Genomic DNA, 22,982 nt, shown 5'->3' with positions numbered 1-22,982 from the left:
CCTAGGTATTTTATTCTTTTTGTTGCAGTGGTAAATGGGAGTGTTTCCTTAATTTCTCTTAAGATTTTTCATCATTAGTGTATAGGAATGCAAGAGATTTCTGTGCATTAATTTTGTATCCTGCTACTTTACCAAATTCATTGATTACTTCTAGTAGTTTTCTGGTAGCAACTTTAGGATTCTCTGTGTATAGTATCATGTCATCTGCAAACAGTGACAGCTTTACTTCTTCTTTTCTGATTTGGATTCCTTTTATTTCTTTTTCTTCTGTGATTGCTGTGGCTAAAACTTCCAAAACTATATTGAATAATAGTGGTGAGAGTGGACAACCTTGTCTTGTTCCTCATCTTAGTGGAAATGGTTTCAGTTTTCACCATTGAGAACGATGTTCGCTGTGGGCTTGTCATATATGGCCTTTATTATGTTGAGGTAGGTTCCCTCTATGCCTACTTTCTGGAGGTTTTTTTTTTATCATAAATGTGTATTGAATTTTGTCAAAAGCTTTTTCTGCATCTATTGAGATTATCATATGGTTTCTCCTTCAGTTTGTTAATATGGTGTATCAAATTGATTTGCATATATTGAAGAATCCTTGCATTCCTGGGATAAACCTCACTTGATCACGGTGTATGATCCTTTTAATGTGCTGTTGGATTCTATTGCTAGTGTTTTGTTGAGGATTTTTGCATCTGTTTTCATCAGTGATATTGGCCTGTAGTTTTCTTTCTTTGTGACATCTTTGTCTGGTTTTGGTATCAGGGTGATGGTGGCCTTGTAGAATGAGTTTGGGAGTGTTCCTCCCTCTGCTGTATTTTGGAAGAGTTTGAGAAGGATCGGTGTTAGCTCTTCTGTAAATGTTTGATAGAATTCGCCTGTTAAGCCATCTGGTCCTGGACTTTTGTTTGTTGGAAGATTTTTAATCACAGTCTCAATTTCAGTGCTTGTGATTGGTCTGTTTATATTTTCTGTTTCTTTCTGGTTCAGTCTCAGGAGGTTGTGCTTTTCTAAGAATTTATCCATTTCTTCCAGGTTGTCCATTTTATTGGCATATAGTTGCTTGTAGTAATCTCTCATGATCCTTTATATTTCTGCAGTGTCAGTTGTTACTTCTCCTTTTTCATTTCTAATTCTGTTGATTTGAGTCTTCTCCCTTTTTTTCTTGATGAGTCTGGCTAATGGTTTATCCATTTTGTTTATCTTCTCAAAGAACCAGCTTTTAGTTTTATTGATCTTTGTTATTGTTTTCTTTGTTTCTATTTCACTTATTTCTGTTCTGATCTTTATGATTTCTTCCTTCTGCTAACTTTGGTTTTTTTTGTTCTTCTTTCTATGATTGCTTTAGGTGTAAGTTAGGTTGTTTATCTGAGATGTTCTTGTTTCTTTTTTTTTTAATCTTTTCAATGTTTATTGTGTAGTGATATACTTTTAATTTTTTTATTTTTATTTTTTAACATCTTTATTGGGATATAATTGCTTTACAATGGTGTGTTAGTTTCTGCTTTATAACAAACTGAATCAGTTATACATATATATATGTTCCCATATCTCTCCCCTCTTGCATCTCCCTCCCTCCCACCCTCCCTAGAGATGTTCTTGTTTCTTGAGGTAGGATTGTATTGCTATAAACTTCCCTCTTAGAACTGCTTTTGCTGCATCCCATAGGATTTGGATTGTCGTGTTTTCATTGTCATTTGTTTCTGGGTATTTTTTGACTTCCTCTTTGATTTCCTCAGTGATCTCTTGGTTATTTAGTAGCGTATTGTTTAGCCTCCGTATGTTTGTATTTTTTACAGATTTTTTCCTATAATTGGTATCTAGTGTGGTAGCGTTGTGGTCAGAAAAGATACATGATACGATTTCAATTTTCTTAAATTTACCAAGGCTTGGTTTGTGATCCAAGATATGATCTATCCTGCAGAATGTTCCATGAGCACTTGAGAAGAAAGTGTATTCTGTTGTTTTTGGATGGAATGTCCTATAAATATCAATTAAGTCCATCTTGTTTAATGTGTCATTCAAGGCTTGTGCTTCCTTATTTATTTTCATTTTGAATGATCTGTCCATTGGTGAAAGTGGGGTGCTAAAGTCCCCTACTATTTTTGTGTTACTGTCGATTTCCCCTTTTATGGCTGTTAGCATTTTTCTTATGTATTGAGGTGCTCCTATGTTGGGTGCATAAATATTTACAATTGTTATATCTTCTTCTTGGATTGATCCCTTGGTCATTATGTAGTGTCCTTCTTTGTCTCTTGTTATAGTCTTTATTTTAAAGTTTGTTTTCTCTGATATGAGGATTGCTACTCCAGCTTTCTTTTGATTTCCATTTGCATGGAATATCTTTTTCCATCCCCTCACTTTCATTCTGTATGTGTCCCTAGGTCTGAAGTGGGTCTCTTATAGAGATGGGTCTTGTTTTTGTATCCATTCAGCCAGTCTGTGTCTTTTGGTTGGAGCATTTAATCCATTTACATTTAAGGTAATTATCAAGATGTATGTTCCTATTACCATTTTTTAAATTGTTTTGGGTTTGTCATTGTAGGTCTTTTCCTTGTGTTTCCTGCCTAGGGAGGTTCCTTTAGCATTTGTTGTAAAGCTGGTTTGGTGCTGCTGAATTCTCCTAGCTTTTCCTCATCTGTAAAGGTTTTAATTTCTTCATCAAATCTGAATGAGATCCTTGCTGGGTAGAGTAATCTTGGTTGTAGGTTATTCCCTTTCATCACTTTAAGTATGTCCTGCTACTCCCTTCTGGCTTGCAGAGTTTCTGCTGAAAGATCAGCTGTTAACCTTATGGGGATTCCCTTGTATGTTATTTGTTGTGTTTCCCTTGCTGCTTTTAATATTTTTTCTTTGTGTTTAATTTTTGATAGTTTGATTAATATGTGTCTTGGCATTTTTCTCCTTGGATCTATCCTGTATGGGACTCTCTGTGCTTGCTGGACTTCATTGATTCTTTCCTTTCCCATATCAGGGAACTTTTCAACTATAATCTCTTCAAATATTTTCTCAGTCCCTTTCTTTTTCTCCTCTTCTTCTGGGACCCCTATAGTGCAAATTTTGGTGCATTTAATGTTGTCCCAGAGGTCTCTACGACTGTCCTCAATTCTTTTCATTCTTTTTTCTTTATTCTGCTCTGCAGTAGTTATTTCCACTATTTTATCTTCCAGATCACTTATCCATTCTTCTGCCTCAGTTATTCTGCTATTGATTCTTTCTAGCGAATTTTTAATTTCATTCATTGTGTTGTTCATCATTGTTTGTTTGCTGTTTAGTTCTTCTGGATCCTTGTTAAACGTTTCTTGTATTTTCTCCATTCTGTTTCCAAGATTTTGGATTGTCTTTACTATCATTACTCTGAATTCTTTTTCAGGTAGAGTGCCTATTTCCTCTTTGTTTGGTCTGGTGGGTTTTTACCTTGCTCCTTCATCTGCTGTGTGTTTTCTCTGTCTTCTCATTTTGCTTAACTTACTGTGTCTGGGGTCTGCTTTTCACAGGCTGCAGGTTCATAGTTCCCGCTGTTTTGGTGTCTGCCCTCAGTGGCTAAGGTTGGTTCAGTGGGCTCTGTAGGGTTCCTGGTGGAGTGGACTAGTGCCTGTGTTCTGGTGGAAGAGGCTGGATCTTGTCTTTCTGGTGGGCAAGACCACGTCCAGTGGTGTGTTTTGGGATGTCTGTGACCTTATTATGATTTTAGGCAGCCTCTCTGCTAATGGGTGGGGTTGTGTTCCTGTCTTGTTAGTTGTTTGGCATAGGGTGTCCAGTACTGTAGCTTGCTGGTCGTTGAGTGGAGCTGGGTCTTAGTATTGAGATGGAGATCTCTGGGAGAGCTTTCACCGTTTGATATTACATGGAGCCAGCAGGTCTCTGGTGGATCAGTGTCTTGAACTCAGCTCTCCCACCTCAGAGTCACAGGCCTGACACCCGGCCGGAGCACCAAGACCCTGTCAGCCACACGATTCTTTTGGGAAGTCTGAGGTCTTCTGCCAGTGTTCAGTAGGTGTTCTATAGGAAGTGTTCCACATGTAGTTGTATTTCTGATATATTTGTGGAGAGGAAGGTGATCTCCACATCTTACTCCTCCACCATCTTGAAGGTCCCCCCAGCCCCCCAATTGACTTTTTGCTTTAGTTATATGGCTTGTTTGCCAGTTTTTAAAATAATTTTCATAGTATACAGTTTACTCATTTAAAGCACATAATTTCAGTGGTTTTTAGTATATTCACAGTTTTTTAACTGTCACCACAATTAATGTTAGAACATTTTCATCGCTCTAAAAATAACCCTGCACTCATTAGTAGTCACTCATTTCCCCCCAAACCCCAGGCAAATCCTAGGCAACCATTAATCTACTTTCTTTCTCTGTAAATTTGCCTATTCTGAATATTTCTGATAAATGGAATCATAAAATATGTGGCCTTTTGTGACTGGCTTCTTTTATTTAGCACCATGTTTTCAAGGTTCATGCTTGTTGTAGCATGTGTCAACACTTAATTCCTTTTTATTCCATTGTATACCACATTTTATTTATCCATTCATCAGTTGATGGACATTTAGGTTGTTTTCACTTTGGGGCTGTTATGAGTAATACTGCTGTGAACATTGTGTACAAGTTTTTGGGTGGACATTTGTTTTCGTTTCTCTTGGCAGAAAGAGAAATTCCATACCTAGGAATGGAATTGCTGGGTCATATAGTAACTGTGTCTAACCTCTTGAGGACCTGCCAGACTGTTTTCAAAGCAATGTGCCATTAAAGGAAAAAAAAAAAAAAGATCTAGGGACTTCCCTGGCAGTCTAGTTAGTGGTTAAGGCTCTGCACTTCCACTGCAGTGGGTGCGGGTTTGATCCCTGGTCGGGGAACTAAGATCCCACATGCCATGCAGCATGGCCAAAAAAAAAAAAAAAAAAAAGATCTATACAAGGGTATGAAGAATCTGTGGGTTTCAAATAAATGAGAACATAGATGTTCTTTCTTTTGAAAAAACATCCTTTAAAGTTTTATAGGCTTATGTTCCATATCTGCATATCTTATTTGCTGTATCTCATTGCCTTAATAGATAACTGTATCATTTTCCATATTTGGTTTCCCATTAGACATCTGTTTAAAATTTTAGCTCCAGATGGACATAGATAGCTACCAACCTTTAAAGTAAAATCATTTAGTTTCCTTTTCCTATACAGCAGCAACAACATCAGCCCTTAATCTTGGTTGTGAAATGTAAGTTGCTAGAGTAGTAGAAAAACTAGGGGAGCACTGTGGCGCTTGCAGTGGTGCTTTTCTTTTTGAGATGGTGTGTATCGATGTTGTGAGAAGTGCCTAAGCACATATTACACAGGACTGGCTGGGCCTCTGGAAAAGGGAAGGTGATCCTACTGTCCACACTGTATGTTGTAATCCCTAGAGCTCTGTCTAAACAAAACATCTTAAGACTGGAAGGGATCCCAAGAAGTAGTTTTCTGTATTCCTGTTTCTGGGTAGGCCTGAATTTAACCTATTTTAAAAGATAGTGGTCTATACTTTCTTTTCTAAAGTTAACTTTATATATGGAAGATTTTTAAATATTCATTGAAAATGTTTTATGTTTAAAGTATTTTAAATTTCTATTTAGAAAAGTCAGTTTTAAGAGACAGAGACAGACTTCTGGATAAGATGGTGTGGTGACTTTGTGCTTTGTAATGCAGATCACAATCCTTATCTGAAATCTTTGGGGCTGTATTTGTTTTAGAATTCAGGTTTGGGGGCTTTCTAAAAGGTTATTCCATGTACTTGATATATGTGCAGTGAGTCTGGGACATTACCCTACAATTTTACACATTCAAACTTCTTAAAGAATCATATGAATATTCATTCTAAGGAAGGTAAATGATGACTATAAATTGCCTCATATCAGTTCAGGGATTATTTTGTCATTAGATGAGCTTGTAGCAAACTTTTAAAAACTTTCAGGTTTCAGAGTTTTTTGGATTTTGGAGTTAAGGCATATTGGGCCTATACCAACTCTGTTCCAAGCCCAGGAAGAGGATAGATTAAAAAAAAAAAGAGGGCTTCCCTGGTGGCGCAGTGGTTGAGAGTCTGCCTGCCGATGCAGGGGACACGGGATTGAGCCCTGGTCTGGGAAGATCCCACATGCCGTGGAGTGGCTAGGCCCGTGAGCCATGGCCGCTGAGCCTGCGCGTCCGGAGCCTGTGCTCCGCAACGGGAGAGGCCACAACAGTGAGAGGCCCACGTACCGCCAAAAAAAAAAAAAAGAGAGAAAAGAAAAGAAAAACAAGACATTCCCAGGCCTAGAGGGAAACCGCATCTTATCTTCATGGACCATAAACGGAATAGTGGGTCAGACAGAGGCCTTCTAGTTTCTGCATCCATAAGCAGGCAGTGGTGGGTGGAGATTTGGTCCCTACACGTTAAAGGGAACTAAAAGGGCTATATTGGAGATGGGTGTCTGGAGCCATGTTCAGTACTTTAAGCCTGGTGCTGGAGTGGGACCCCCCAGTTCGTGAAAGGAGGCTCTTAGGTTATCTGTTCTAAGTGGGATAATTGTGCCGAAAAGAATTCTCTTGTCTGTTAAGCCAGTAGCACCTCCCTTGAGAAACACTGGTCTTGGCAAAAGATAAGGATCTGAATTAACACAATAACAATCAGCATGAAGTAGTTGGGGTTGATAGGAGAGACTTCAGCAGGTAGAATAATGGAAGATGACTCCAAGATTTCTTGCTTAAGTAATCCAGTGGGTGATGTAGTCATTGCCTGAGATACGGCATACCAGAGAAGGAACAAGATTTGCTAAACAGACGTTGGTCAGGTTTGGAGATGCTGAATTTGAGAGACTAGTGTCTCATTAGTGGGGAGATGTATTTTGGGGTCATGAGCTCAGAACAAAAGAGTAGAGTTAGAAATGTAGAGTTCAACGTAGTGGTAGTTAAAAACGAGGAAAGAGGATGAAATTTTCTTGGCAGAGCATGAAGAATGGGAAGAGAACTAAGGGTGGAACATTGGGAGCCACCATTATCTTTAGAGATAGAGATGCCAACAAAGAAGACAGAGAAGGAACAGTTGGAGGTGGGGGAAGAGCCCAGAGAGACGGGTGTCATAGGGGCCAGGTGACAAGATGGCAGAGAGTGATCATTAATGCCACATTCTTAGACACACATAAGGTTTGTCCTTTTCAGAGCGAGGGAGTCCTTGTTTCACTCTGCCTGAGCAGTTTCATTGGCCTTCACTCTTTGACCTACTCCAACCAGACTATAGTCCTCACAGTTCCAGTGACTGTGACACTGTACCCTGCTCACTCATGGAGATTTCAGGGTTGAGGGATGGATTTAGAGAAAAGATTCTGGTAAACTTGAACAATGTTAAAAGGTGGTAGGAAAGGGACTATTAGAGAGAGAGGTTGGAACAGAGGAGAGAGGGGGTGAATGATGGGGCAAGGTCCTGATCCTAGAGGAGACACAGCCTTGCAGAGAAAAACAACTCCCGTCCTTCTAGACTGAGGAGAGTGGGTGCAGACTAGGTGTGCTGCTGCAAGATTACTTTGGAATAGCTAGATATTTAGAATCATCTTTGATATATTCCTGGGGGAAAGTCTTGCTGGCTTGAATGCTCTTAAGGAATAACTGTGTCTGACAGAGGCATAATATCCTGTTTGAATATTAAAATTGCAACAATCTATAACTAGGTTTAAGGCATGTTTTCAGATCTTTTAAAGAAGGTGTTATTAATATGACTAGATGATTACTAACAAACACTCTGCATAAAAATCACTAGCCGGCAATTGCTCAGTGCCGCAAGCAGCAGCAGCAGCAGGGGGCTAACGGGAGAGCTCCTTTGCTGCCCCAATAATTCCATACTAACCAAGGCTGGAGGGGTATGAGGTGTATTCATGGAAGAAGGGAAGTGATGGTTTTCTAGGACTACTTTTATGCCCCATGTGTGAATCTGGAGGTTACCACTTACATTTGTAGCGTCAGAGCCCATCCATTCATTTAACAAAGGTTTTTTGAGACCTCCTGTATCAGGTACTGCTAAGGCCCTGGAGATATATGAGTCAGTAAAACAAGGATCTCTGCTATTATGGAACTTACATCATGGTGGGGGTGCGGCAGACAGTAAACATCAACATAATTATATTATGTCATATGTTGGAAAGTAGTGAACGCTATGGGAAATAAAAGTTGAGTGCAGTAAGGGTGGTGGGTGGAGTGCCCAGGATTGGAGATTATGGTAAGATATCTGAGGAGAGGATGTCTGGGCCGAGAGAGCAGCCAGAACACAGGCCCTGAGGTGGCAGTAGTCCTGGCTTGTTGAGGAACAGCAAGGAGGCTGTGACATGGGTGGAGTGGAGCAAGCAAGGGGAGGAGAGCCACAGGAGATGAAGGCAGAGGAGAGAAGATGAGGGTCTAGTTTTGAACATGTTGCGTGTGAGGCACCTGATGGAAATCCAAGTGGAAACGTTGGGATTTGTGATTCTAGAATTTTGGGAAAGAGTGGGGTTGGAAATGTACCGCTGGGAGGGAAGGGTTGGCATGTAGATGGTATTTAAAGCCATGAGACTGGATGAAATCGCTGAGGGAGTGAATGCAGATAGAGAAGGGGGTCAAGGACTGAACCTTGAGGTGCCAAGACATTAAGAAGTCAAATGGTCAGGAAAGAACCAGTAAAAGAGGAAAAGAGTGACCACTGGAAGCCAAGTAAGACAGTGTATCAGAGAAGATGAGGGAGAGATGAACTGTGTCAAATGCTACTGAGCAGTTAAGATAAGGACCAGGAATCCACCACTGCATTTAGCCAAGTAGAGACCATTGGTCACACTGAAGATAAGGTTTCGGTGGAGTGGTGGGGACCAAAGCCAAGTTGGAGTGGGCTGGAGAGAGAATGGGAGGAGAGGGATTGGAGGCAGTGAGGAGTACAAAGAAGTAGGACCCTAGCTGGCACAGGAGGAGTGTTAGAGGAGAGAAATATCAGTGTGTTTCTGTGCTGGTGGGAATGATCAGGCAGAAAGAGGGGAGAGGAGAGAATTGCTGGAGCAACGTCCATATGCTTGATTCTTGCTCCTTCCCCATTATCTCAAGATCTGGTTAGTTTTGCTTACTTGAAGGGAAATTAAGTTAACTTGGTTTTGGCCGGATGACTGTAGATTTTTTTTACTTCACCTTTGGTTCCCTTGTCTTCACTGGTAGGCCAGGAGGAGTGTAAAGTTTCAATCATGTTTTGAAACCCATGTGAATACAGTGTTTGGTAGCCATAGCTTTGAAAAGACATAAAACCCGTAAGATTGCAGTACATCCGAATTCTTCATTCAGTTATCAGTCTCCACTTCCAATTTGATAAAACAGGAACAGCCCCCTTCCTTTTTTAAAAAAATTAATTAATTTACTTATTTATTTTTGGCTGCATTGCGTTTTCGTTGTGGTGTGCGGGCTTCTCATTGCGGTGGCTTCTCTTGTTGCGGAGCATGGGCTCTAGGTGTATGGGCTTCAGTAGTTGTGGCATTCAGGCTCAGTAGTTGTGGCGCACGGGCTTAGTTGCTCCGTAGCACATGGGATCCTCTGGGACCAGGGCTCGAATGCGTGTCCCCTGCATTGGCAGGAGGATTCCCAACCACTGTGCCACCAGGGAAGTCCACCCCCTAACTTTTTAAAAAAATTTATAATCAAAACTCGAACCAGGGGACTTCCCTGGTGGTCCAGTGGTTAAGAATCTGTCTTGCAATACAGAGAACGCCAGTTCGATCCCTGGTCGGGGAACTAAGATCCCACATGCCGTGGGGCAACTGAGCCCGGGCGCCACAGCTAGAGAGCCCGTACGCCACAACTACCGAACCCACGTGCTCTGCAGCCCACGCGCCTGCCACAACTAATGAGCCCGTGCTCTCTGGAGCCCGAGCACCGTAATAAAAAAGATACTGTGTGCCACAACTAAGACCCCAATGCAGCCAAAAACTAAATAAATAAATAAATATTTTTAAAAACCCCACAGTCTTGAATTAGTTTTTTCTCCTCATTAAGTTTTTTTATCCTGTTTATAATCTAGTAATAGTTATTTTGTAAGTAAGACACTACTAATGATAACCATTTAGTAACTGTTAGCTCTTAACAGGTGTCTACCACTTAGCATAGCAGTAAAACCAGTGTATTGAAAAAATGGAATTAGTCTGCATATGGTTAATAGAATCCTTGTGTCCCTTTCAGAATATTTGCTTTGTGTGTTGAGCCACATGAAATTATATGTAAAACGCTTGACTTTAACCAGGTAGTCCTCTGTAGAATCTCTGTGCCCTTCTCTTGTCTTAACACCTTCCCATCCTCTTCATCACCTTTGTTGGTTGAACTGCATATTTCCTGCAGCCCCTACTTTCTGCTTCAAACTTAATCTCTGGACCCAAAGAGTGTGTTTTTATGCTGATTTCATTAGTGTGTGTGATGATAGGAGGCGAGAGAGTGGTTGAAACGTCCAGCTTTTAACATTCTCAATAGAGCAGACTCTTGGCAACTTCTCACCCAAAACACTCAATTAACTAGCATAAATATTTAGCATATATTGCTCTAAAGAAGTGTGACTAGAGCATAGCATATGTGTATTTTGCACTATTTTTAATCTTTGATGCCAATTTTTAAAGCGTTAATGAATCCCAACCAGAGCATTTTATTCTTCAGTTATATTACATAAGAACTTACTATCATCCTAACCTGAATCTTCTACCCCTAAATCCTAAGTATATCCTGCCCTGTATTCTTTGCTTATCCTCTACTGTAGCTTTCTAATCCTTGAAACCACAACTGTGTTTTCTAATATCAGTTGTCTGCTGGGTCATTTTACCTGCTCTTGATGTTTTAACCACAGGGCTTGAGGAATAGTGACACTTCTGCACTCACACTTGAACATTAAGCAAGCAGATATTAGTAATAATGAATTCTCTTTCTCCTCCTATTATTTAGCTCTGTAAGAAGCATCATTTTGGAATTAACAAAGCAGAGAAGATTATACCATCTCCTGATGACTCAAAGTTTCTACTGAAGACCTTTACGCATATTAAATCCAATGTGTCTGCTCCTAATAAAAAGAAAGTAAGAGTTTAATTGATATGGGCTTGGCATTCATCTTTGATTAGTTTTAAATTGAGGGGTGACTTTCCTGCTAATAAACTTACTTTCAAACTACTTGTCATATTAAAGCACCATCTCTGCGTATCCTTGGGGTTATTTTTTACTTTGTTCCTAGGGAGTTGTGTGGTATCCACACAATGCTTTACATTTAATTCCTGCAGTAATAGTAGATTAATTTCTTACAGGTTAAGGAAAGTAAAGAAAAGGAGAAGTTGGAGAGAAGATTACTTGAGGAGTTGCTGAAGATGTTCATGGACTCAGAATCCTTTTACTATAGCTTGACCTATGACCTGACCAATTCAGTGCAGAGGCAGAGTGCTGGGGAGAAGGACCCCTGTCCTCTCTGGCAAAAGGTACCTCTCACAGCTCAGAGCAGGGTTTGCCACCAGAACAATTCATGGACCCGTTTGGCTTCTATAGGAGAACTGAAACAACATGTTTCTGAACTGTTTGTTTTCTACCTTTTCCAGGTTGATGACCGATTTTTTTGGAATAAATATATGATACAAGACCTTACTGAGATTGGTGTGAGTAGTTGTTTCTGAAATATTCTAAGGTAGTTTATAGTTGTTAGGCAAATATTTTTAAGTTGTACTAAAAAATTTTAAATCTCACGTAATGTTTTCCCCTGTAGAATGAGAATCATTTAGCTAGGGAAAACCAGGGCACTACTTTAAATATTCATAGTTCATAATTTGACTATATAGCCACAGGCTTATCTTTTTAGCAGGTTTCCATAGAACAGTCATAATTTAAGGCTGTGGAACTAATATCCATAGAGTTCCTGTAAAAGATATTTTGTTTGTATCCACTGGAAGTGTTGAAGCCCGGTTCTCCTTTAGTGATACCAGTCATTTAATGTTCCTGTTTCCTCATATGGAAGTTGGAGCAGACAAATCTCTAAGAACGTTCCAGTACTACAAGTATTCGAATCAGGGAAGACGGGGGGTATGATGAGATTATTGCATGAGGTTCCTTCAGGTTTAATGATTACCTTCTTCCTTTACTCTGTCATGTATATTGGAGAATTATGACTGTCCAAAGACAGTTCATTTATTCGGTCAATCAACCAATATTTATCGAAAGCCTGCCATGTGCCAGTTACTGTTTTGGACACAAATTGAGCAAAAAGTTGAATAGGGTCACAGATTATCTTTTTCTTAACCTTTCAGAAAGTTCAAACCTTTTTTCTTTCTGTTTCTCCCTATTGGTAGTGGTTAGTATAAATGATTTTGACCTATTTATCTGGTGGTGTCTAAAACTAGGTATCTATCATGGCTTACCTCTCTAAAATGTTCTTGCCTCTCTATGATGCTGATCAAACCATGACCACCAAGACTTAATGATAGGGGGAAAAAAATAAGGGTGTCTGTAATGAGTATTTGTCCTGTTTGCTGACATATTGAGCTCTAATGTGTTTTGCAGAGTTTTTGTCAGACACGTAGCATTACCATTTAAAATCGATGACTTACAATAAAGGTGGCATTTCGTAGCATACAGATCTCTGTTCTCGCTGAGAGTTTTGTATTTATTGCTAAAACAAAAATATAAATAATGAGAATGGTGATAAAAGTAATGAATGCAGGTAGATCCTTTGCTTCACTATTTTCAACTCTAACCAGCTTCCTAAGATCCTATCTGCAGGCTCCATAAAACAAAACTGTGAGATAGGACCTGGAGTATATAAGTAGTATATTTCACAGCTACTTTAGACTGTGAAAGAAGGGGTGGATTTGAAGTTGATGCTGAGATTAAGGCTAGATACAGATACGGAGATAGGAGGGAAGGAGGGGCTAAGAACAGCTTCTCTGGAGCACTTTTCATCCTTTACTGTCCCTGCATACAGTCAGTTGAGAAATCTGAGTATTCTTAGTTGGAAAGACTAAGAGGAAATCTCTAACTTTAATTAATACTCTCCTAATTACATTGGATGACTTTTTAAAATAAGATATTTATGGAAAGGATTCTTTTTTTGGTTCATTGACTACTTGGATTTTAGCTTGGCAGAGCAAGACTTTTTCTAAACTAGAAAGTAGAATAGACCTCTGTGTTTCATAATAAAGTGATCAGAGTTGGTTGTATTTAATTAAAGGCTTAATACAATTGGGAGTTGAAAATCAACCTTTAAGCTTTATTTTCTTCTATACCAGCAGGAAGAACCATAATAGCCACATTTATTAAATCCTTACTATTAGGCAGGCACTACGCCAAACACTTTTTAGATTTTACTCATTTAATCTTCACAACAACCTTATGAGGTGGTCGTTTTTCTTATTTCACAAAGCAGAATGCCGAAGCATGGCAAGGTTAAGTGATTCACCTGCGTCAGGAAGTAAGTGGTGGAGCTTGAATTTGTACCCAGCAGCTGTGGTCCCTTTCAGGCAGCTCTTCTTATGAATGACCACCATAAACAAAAGGAAAGCCTCTCACCTCCGCCCCCCTCCCTCCCTCCATTCCTTAGTGTTCTCCAAAAGGCAGAAAATATAGTTAAAGGATGGAAGGTTTCTGCTTCTAATAAACTAACAACAAGTATGTGCTAACTACTGCTTGGGTTTAAGGAAGTAGCAGTGCTGTACAGAATAGGAGCAACATGATGTTCATATTATTTTCAGACACCGGATGTGGACTTTTGGATTATCCCCATTATTCAAGGTTTTGTGCAGATTGAAGAACTTGTGGTTAATTATAATGAGTCATCTGACGATGAGAAAAGCAGCCCGGAGACCCCCCCTCAGGAGTCCACCTGCGTAGATGACATTCACCCACGCTTCCTAGTGGCTCTCATTTCACGCCGAAGTAGACACAGAGCAGGTGAGTGGAGGGCTGTAATAGTGTACAAATTAAATCCAGGCGAGAATGCAACATCTGCAAATGTATTGAAATGGTAATGACAATAATGGATTTGGAAACACAGTTGGCTTCAAAGTGCCCAGTGACTCTCAATAGTGTGATATAATTGGGGACCAAGTTTTTGGAGAGAAGTGAATGGGAGAGAGTTAACAAAAGGGAAAAGAAAAGGAGGTATATATGTGGAAAAGAGCAGAAAGTCACTTGGGATGTGCTTCTAGATAGCATTGTTCCTACTGACAGCCTGTATCACAGTAATAAATCCTTCCCGAGTGCTAGCACCTTTGGGAAAAACCTCCTCTTTCAGTTCACAGGAACTATCTCAGCTTCAACTTTTAAAAAACGATGAATACAGGCATGATCTGGGGTAAGTTGATACTGTTCTGCCTGGCAGTTGCTCATTAGATCCCCAAGGCTGTCCTGAAAGACACAGATTTGGTTAAGAAGCATATCTAGTGAGACTAATTTTTTTTTTCAATGTTGCTGTTTTGTTTTAATTTTCTTTTAGGAATGCGTTATAAACGAAGAGGAGTGGATAAAAATGGAAATGTTGCAAATTATGTGGAGACTGAGCAGTTAATTCATGTGCATAATCATACCTTGTCATTTATTCAAACACGAGGCTCTGTGCCTGTGTTTTGGAGCCAGGTTGGGTATCGATATAATCCAAGACCTCGGCTGGACAGAAGTAAGCCTGTCAGTTATTTGGTTTGCAGACGATGATTTCAGAGGGAGTTTTTTAAAATATTAGATACTTCATAGGTTTGGATTTGTTTTGCCAGATACTTCATTTAAAATAATAACTCATGGTAAAATTTAATAGTGATATAATAATCACAAAAGTAATAATGGTTGTTGACAATTTAAGTAATCGACAATAAAAAGATTCCAAAAGAGAGCAAAACAGAGCTTAATTCACAGATTTTAATTTGTTGTTTCTTTAAAGAATACTTTATTACATGCTTAATTTTGGAAAAGTGTAAATATGGCCAATATTTATAGAAGCAGGAAATATCTTAAATAAGACAGCATCTACAAGGAATAGATAGGATGCCTTTACTCACATGTTTTGCTGGGAAAGGTTTGTTGTTGTTTTAAATATTAAGGACTTAATTTCTTCCAGTATTTTAACTTTAGCACTGGAATAGCTAAGTCATGTCAATCTAATTAGATTACTGAAAGAGGCTGATTTTAAAAATTGTTTTCAGAATATTTTTCAGTAAAACTTCAGTTTTTAACATCCTTGTTTTAAAGGGGTTTTTATTAATTTATTATGAACTACATGAAACCTCTTCTGACAAGTTGGCTGGTTATATAAATAATAAATGTCATTTCATAGTTGCCACCTTCAGTATTTCAGTTTAGTCTAATTGGGGGAAAAAAAATCAGAGATCTTCCGCTTAGCATTTCATTTTAAAATATTGGTTTTAGACAATCTTAGTTACATTTGGGCTGTCAATAAATTATGTAAAAGTAAACGTAAAGGTGGAATAGACACTAATTTCTGTGTTACACATGGGAAGGAAAAAAAGATTTTGTATCACTTCTTTGTAGGTGAAAAGGACACTGTCGCCTATTTCTGTGCCCATTTTGAAGAACAACTGAAAATTTACAAAAAACAGGTGGGTTTTGATCTGTAGTAATAAGTGTTCCTTCATATTTTTAGAAATGGTTATGCATGTTTCTTTAAATTTCATGAAAATAATATATGATTCATAATTAAGCAAAATGGCATTTCTCGTGAAGTTAAAGAACACATAGCTAAGAGTGTTCTTAATATTCTTTAAGAATTATCATTGAGTCAGCTACTTTAGACTGTTTTTAGATGAGATTAATCTACTGTCAGTTACTACAATCTGAGAAGTATCTGGAGTAGGATAGGAAAAGCATCTCTCAGTACCACCTATAGGTCCATCTCTTTGAGGTAACAATTTGGTATGTATCCTTCAATATCTTTTTTCTCGGCCCACCGTTCTTATTTATTCATACATTCATATGTAGGTATGTGAACATATAAACCAAAATCAATTGAGAACTGTTAGGTGAAATACAAGTTCAATAAGATGACCAGATTTCATACAGATTAATATAGACTAATCAGTAACTCTCTTATCCATTAGCAATGACCAGTCTGAAGGTGTAATGCCATGGGATGCATTTTTCTAACAGTAACAAAAATAGGAAGAAACAACCTGAAATCTACCAAACGTACAAAAAAGATAGCATGTATATGGGGGCAAGGGTGTTGGGAGGGGAGGATTACTGAAGAACGTAAAAGAAGACTTGAATAAACGGAGAGAAAATACCATGTTCCTGGAAGGAAAGACTCAATATTGAATAGATTTCAGTTGTTAATATATAAATTTTGTGCAATCTCAAAGAAAGTCCCATCAGGGAAATAAAAAGCAAACCCTCATATTGAAAAAAAACAAAGTTTGTAGTAAGAGATAAAGGCAGGTAACTGGGGAAATGAGAACACTCACACATTGCTGGAAGCAGCATAAGTTGCTATAGCCATTTTGAATGGTATTATCAATCAAAATAAAATATGCTTGGGCTTCCCTGGTGGCACAGTGGTTGAGAGTCTGCCTGCTGATGCAGGGGACACGGGTTCGTGCCCCGGTCCGGGAAGATCCCACGTGCCGCGGAGCGGCTGGGCCTGTGAGCCATGGCCGCTGAGCCTGCGCGTCCGGAGCCTGTGCTCCGCAACAGGAGAGGCTGCAGCAGTGAGAGGCCCGCGTACTGCAAAAAATAAAATAAAATATGCTTATACTGTTAATCCAGTAATTTGTCTTTTCATATCTATCCTACGTACCATATACAGAAATCAGTTCCAGATGGATGTGGATCTAAATGTGAAAGGTTAATAAGCCTTTTAAAGGAAAATATAGAACATCTTTTGACCTTGGGTCTTAAACAGGGCTTTAAAAGCACTAACCATAATGAAAAAAAATGACTTTACTAAACGTTTAATTTTTACTAAAATTTTATTTACTGAAACTTTATTGAATGATCAAATATTTTGAATATTAAAATACTACTATATGTTATAAATATTATTTATTAAAATTAAATAGGACTTAAGCACCAACCATAATTAAAAAATTGATAAATTTGACTTCACTGAAATAAAAGAACTTCTGATTATTAAAAGGCACCATTAAGAGAATGGAAAGGCAATTCACAAAGCGGGAGAAGACATATATAAGACAAAGGACTTTTATCTAGAGTACATTAAAAAGTCCTATAAATCCATAAAAAAGGTGTACAGCCCAAAAGAAAATTGGACAAAAGACTTGAGCAGATTCTTCATGAAAAAGGATGTCCAAAGGCCAATAAACATGAAAAGGTGTTCCACGTCGTTAATCATCAGGGAAATGCAAACTAAAACCACCATTCACAAAACCAGAATGACTAAAATAAAAATGGCGGGAAGTACAAGTTTTGTCAAGGATGACAAAAAAATTTAAATCTCCCTGAGAGAAACATGTGTTCAATCAAGGAGGCATGTATAAGCCTCCTTATTGCAGCATAAAAAAACCCTTTATTCATCAGGAGGTCAGTGGGTAAATAAAGTACAGCATATCTAAAGTGCTGCCTACAAATGCTTAAAAATGATGAGGGGGCTTCCCTGGTGGCACCGTGGTTGAGAATCTGCCTGCCAATGCAGGGGACACGGTTTCGAGCCCTGGTCTGGGAGGATCCCACATGCCACGGAGCAACTAGGCCTGTGAGCCACAACTACTGAGCCTGCGCATCTGGAGCCTGTGCTCCGCAACAAGAGAGGCCCACGCACCGCGATGAAGAGTGGCCCCCGCTTGCCACAACTAGAGAAAGCCCTCGCACAGAAATAAAGACCCAACACAGCAAAAATAAATAAATTAATAAAACTCCTACCCCCAGTATCTTCTTAAAAAAAAATGATGAGGTACATCTGTGTGTCCTAATGTGAAAAGATCTTAAACTCATATAGTGGAGTGAGAAAAAGTGCGTAACAGCATATGGCATGTTACCATTTAAAAACTCCCACAAAACAAAACTGTCATATGTAATTCTCTTCCATATATATGTGTTCTCACCTACATATGGCATGCACATTTATATAGGAACGCACTTAGATGGCCTGAAAGGGTACACATCAAACTTGTAGTGGGAGTTACCTTCAGGGAAGGCTGTGGACTTAGCTTGTGGTCAGGAAGGATGTGACCTTTATCTACGTTTGAATTTTTTACAATGTAAATAAATTTCATGTATTCGCAATATGTGTAATTATAAGTAGCATTGAAGAGAATAAACCATAATTTAAATGTAACACATAATCACTGTAAAAATTGAAGTAATTGTGAGGTATGTAAAGGAAGTAGAAGAAATAACCTCCTCTCCACCCTCATTCCTGCTCCCTGTTGACTTTCACAACCTGTTTGTACTCATCAACTTTATAGGCATATGTGTTGAGGAGACACTTGTTCCTTTCTAACAGTACCCCAAGAGTGTTCTTTTATCCACCCTCATCCGCTGGGTAATTGCTCTCTGGGAGGTGGGCGTACGGTCGGTCTGACTCAGTCATGGTGTCACTACTGTTGCTCTTGCCTGTATTTGGTACAGGCGTGGGCTTGTGTATGTTCTTGGCACTTTGGCCAATGAGGTCTGATGTGAAGGGAAGTCTGCTGGGAGGCTCTGGGCAAGATTTCCTGCTCTAATAAAAAGAGATACAGGAACCCACAGTCAATCCCTCTGTGGTGGTTGTGTCTGGATTTGGTTCGTACTGCTGCAGCTGTGTCAAGCCTAGGTCATTAGCCTGAGGATTGACTAATACGCCGAGGATGGCAGAACAAAAGGATAGATCTGGTTTTGGTCACCATTGAATGAAGCAGTTCTGGAACCGTGCAACCTCGACTTCTGAGGTTCAGAACAGATTTCCGTTCTGAGATTTGAGTCAGTAATTTGTCATTTGCAGCAAAAAACATCTTGACACATGCATATTACACATTCAAAATTTAAGTCAAAAGAGGGCTATAAGCTATGGGATATACACTATTCTGCAACTATTTTCACTTAATAGCTCATGGCTATTATTTAACCATTTCTCCATTGGTGGACCTTTAGGATATAGTTTTTGCTATTATAAAATTCTCCAGAAAACATCCTTTATATATTTTGGAACACTTGTGTGCTTTATAAAGTTCTAGAGGTGAAATGGCTGGATCAAACATTACATTTCTTTTAGGTTGATACCTACCACTCAGTTGCTTCCAAAAAGATCACACCAGTGTACAATCTCAGTAACAGTGGGAGCCAGTGCCCATTACCCCATATACCCACTAATGCTGTCTACATTTAGTGTTCAGCTTTTGCCTGTCTATAGGTGAAAACTGGTTTCCTGTTTTAAAATGTACGTTTCTTTAAAGTTGTAGTCTCATGTTTATTGGCTATTTGTTTATCTTCTCTTGTGAATATCCTCTGTATCCTTTACCCATTTTTTTCCTTACTGAATTTATAGCACTCTATATATTAATGGTTTTTATGTTGCAGGTATATTCCCCTAGGTAGTCCTTTATATATTTTTTTAACCTTTGCTTATTCTGTCATTTAGTACACAGAGGTTTTATATTTTTATGTTGTCACATCTGTCCATCTTTTCTTTACGCTCTCTGGTTTTTGTTATGCTTAGAAGGTCAGTGCCATCCTTCAATTAGGGAAAAATCATCCCAACATTTCGTCTAGCTTTTTTATAACTTGAAGAAAAAATATTTAGATCATTAATGCATCTAGAATCTATTTTGTGTATAATGAAGTGTAGAGGGCTAACTTAAGTCCCCCTCCATGTAAACAGACAGTTATCCCAATACCATCTGTAGTATACCACTATAGTATAGTCCACACATAGTCCACATATAGTATAGTCCATATTTCTCTCAGAATGATGTAACCATAGCTTAGATTCCTCAGTGTACATACGTCTGTCTCTAGGCCATCTGACCTGTTCTGTTGAGTCATTCATTTTTCTGCACTTGTACCACAGTTTTAATCACTATACATTTAAAGTATGTTTTGCTCTCCAACGGGACAAGTCCTTTATTATTATTAGTGTTCAAATATTTTCCTGTATTATCCACTCTTCCAGATAAACTTTAGAATTAATTTTCCAAGTCCATAAAAAGATCCTGATTGAATTTTGATTGGGATTGTTGAGTATATAGATTAACCTAGGGAGACTTGACATCTTTACAATATTGAATCTTGCCATCTAGCACCATGGTGTGTCTCTCCATTTAAATATTTAGGTTTTCTTTTACATGTTTCAGCAAAGTTTCAGAGTGTCCAGTATGTAGGTTTTGTATATTTCTTTAAAAATTATTCTAGAGATTTAAAATACCTGCTATTATAAAGGAATTTGTTTTCATTTTATATTCTAAGAGGTTATCGCAAATGTATAATGTGTAAAAAAGCTATTCATGCCGTTGATGTAAATTCTCATAAACCTAAATGTAACAAATGAAAATCTTATAGGGAAAAATAATTGATGCTTGAGTGGATTAATTTCTGAGTCTGGCTATAAATTATTTCTAAAACATAATTCTAAATAAATTCAGTAAAAATTATGAGTCTAATGTCTGATTAAACTAAATTTTTTCCTTTTCTTTACTCTCACAGGTTATTATTAATTTGGTAGACCAGGCAGGAAGAGAGAAAATAATTGGCGACGCTTACCTGAAACAAGTGTTGCTCTTTAACAACTCACACCTCACTTATGTTTCATTTGACTTCCATGAGCACTGGTAAGATGGCTTCCTGAGAGGAGTTTTGATCAGTTCCAATGTTTGTGGTAGACACTGCCACAGGGACCTTAGTTTTTCTTCTCTTTATTGGGAAGAAAATCTTGTTCTCCTCATTGTTAGAAAGGAAAGGACTATCATTTGTTTACTTAGTTCCATTTACATACGGGTTTTATTTTGCCTAAAAATTTAAGTTAATTCTTCCTGAAATATTTACAGTCTTTTTGTTCCAAAATGACTTGGAGACTTAAGAGTTCCTTTTTTCCTTTTATCCTTCAGTAAAAGAATTTCTGGAACTTTCCCTTTCTGCTTGAGTTTGAGCCTGGCAGGAGTAATAGTGTTCCCTTACTTAAGGCTCATCTTTATACTGTTAGTAATACTGCTCTCCCTTGGGATAACTCCACTGGAGTTTGCTCTGGAAAAACAACAATCATTTTGATGGTAATTTTAACTTGTGTGTATTCTGAAAGCAAGTTTCTTCTGTCATAATCCTGACTCTAATGTGGGTTCATTTACATAGGTATTGAAAATTTTGGTGGGGAAAGAAGCTTCTGATGGCTGCGATATGTTTCAGTGTATTCTTAAGCATATTTTCTTTCATAATGAAGATTAGTTATAAATATTTATATAATTGTCTATTTAAAGTAGTGTTATTCTCATATTTACAGTAATAATTTTCTTTCATTTTTCCAAGTAACCTTAGGTATCATAAGCTTAAAAAAATTATTAAAGTTTTTTTTTTTTCCTTTTGGCATGTATTTTAGCCGAGGAATGAAGTTTGAGAATGTTCAAACACTAACAGATGCCATTTATGACATTATTCTTGACATGAAGTGGTGTTGGTAGGTATTTCGTAAGAAATCAGTTTGACAGACTCTTGGTCTGTGAAATCATATGTATTTGTCTAGTACCACTAAGTGTTAAAATAATAGCAGGCTGAGAAAGGATTTTTGTTTTTCTTGTTTTGCTTCCCAATTCCTATTCTCCTTTTCAAAAGGGTGTGAGTCATTAGGCATTGTTAGCTTTGAACAGGGGAAAGGTGTCAGGTGGTCACAGCAAAATGGAATGGAGTGCTCCGTGACTATTCTTTAATTCTTTCTGACGCTCCATGATCTACATTTCTTCTTGGTCCCTAACATGGGAATGAAGGTTTAGAGGTATTTGGTCCCAGTTTTGAGACATTTAAAAATTATCAGAGAAGGAAGTTGATTCTTCAGGGGAGACGTTGGAAGAAGAAGTTGGCTTAAAGGACAGGAGAGAACATTTGATTAGATTTTAAGGCCACAGGTGGCTAGAGAAGTTAGATGAGTGAGGCATGCTGCATGACTTCTCACTGGGTGATAGAGTGAATTAGTCTGTTCAAGCTAATTTAGATGCATTTCTACTTGAAGTCAAAAAGGAGGAATGGGATGGTGTTTTAAAGTGCCTTCTGGTTTTAAATGTGTAGAAAAGCATAACTAGGGTTTGTATCAGCTCTGCCTAGTAGTTGTGTGACTCAGGCAAGTCACTCTTTCTGTACCTGTTTCCCCCCCCCCAAAATGGGGATAATATCTTCTTTGTTGAGTTATTGTGTAAATTAACAATACCGTCTACAAAGGTCTCAGTAATGCCTGCCACATAATAATATTCTAAGCAAATTGATAACCAATGTTGCTGTTGCTATTATTATACTGTGAAGAATTGTGGGTTTTGAAAACTTTAAAGTATTTCATATTGTAAAGTAATTCCATACTGTTTTTGAAAAGGGTTGATCAAGCTGGAGTAATATGTAAGCAAGAAGGGATTTTTCGAGTTAATTGCATGGACTGCCTGGATCGCACCAATGTGGTCCAAGCTGCCATTGCACGAGTGGTCATGGAACAGCAGGTAATTTGGGGTCCACTGGATTGTAAATATTCATTTTTAATTTTTTTCACATGTAAACCAGTAACTAAAATCTTTGTTCCACAGAACATTTACAGCATGCAAACATCCTTGTTGCTTTAAAACTTGGAAAGTACAGCCTTTCCTAGAAATCAGTTGAATCAAGTGGCGTTTTCTTAAGTACTCATTTCAAAAATGTGAGGCCCAGCATTTAAAATTGTACTGGGTGGCACTGTGTAGTCATTTACCTTTTTATCTCAGCTCCAAACACTCGCTTCTGTATTGGGGCATGGGGTCTGCACACCACCTTTCTGCTCAACCAGCTGGTTCCACGTCAGGCTCTGCCAATAGAGGGCATTAAAGGAAGACCATGAGGCTGGAGGAGGACAAGGGGACAAGTTC

General features: G+C 38.4%; 1 protein-coding gene across 2 annotated transcripts in view; it reads left to right on the top strand.

The window, feature by feature from the left end:
* The window catches only part of INPP5F (inositol polyphosphate-5-phosphatase F), a 92,324-nt gene that overhangs the window by 47,417 nt on the left and 21,925 nt on the right, over positions 1 to 22,982 (top strand). For both annotated transcript variants that reach the window (XM_067709231.1, XM_067709232.1), the window contains 9 exons: positions 10,927 to 11,055; positions 11,280 to 11,447; positions 11,565 to 11,621; positions 13,707 to 13,905; positions 14,450 to 14,629; positions 15,496 to 15,563; positions 20,596 to 20,720; positions 21,482 to 21,559; positions 22,463 to 22,583. In XM_067709231.1, the coding sequence (XP_067565332.1) occupies positions 10,927 to 11,055; positions 11,280 to 11,447; positions 11,565 to 11,621; positions 13,707 to 13,905; positions 14,450 to 14,629; positions 15,496 to 15,563; positions 20,596 to 20,720; positions 21,482 to 21,559; positions 22,463 to 22,583 (1,125 nt within the window). The remainder of the gene's footprint in view (positions 1 to 10,926; positions 11,056 to 11,279; positions 11,448 to 11,564; positions 11,622 to 13,706; positions 13,906 to 14,449; positions 14,630 to 15,495; positions 15,564 to 20,595; positions 20,721 to 21,481; positions 21,560 to 22,462; positions 22,584 to 22,982) is intronic.

This window comes from Pseudorca crassidens, chromosome 16, assembly GCF_039906515.1.
Source record: "Pseudorca crassidens isolate mPseCra1 chromosome 16, mPseCra1.hap1, whole genome shotgun sequence".
NCBI lineage: Eukaryota > Metazoa > Chordata > Mammalia > Artiodactyla > Delphinidae > Pseudorca > Pseudorca crassidens.
The sequence above is the reverse complement of the archived record's forward strand: the minus strand, read 5'-3'. Positions and strand labels throughout refer to the sequence as shown.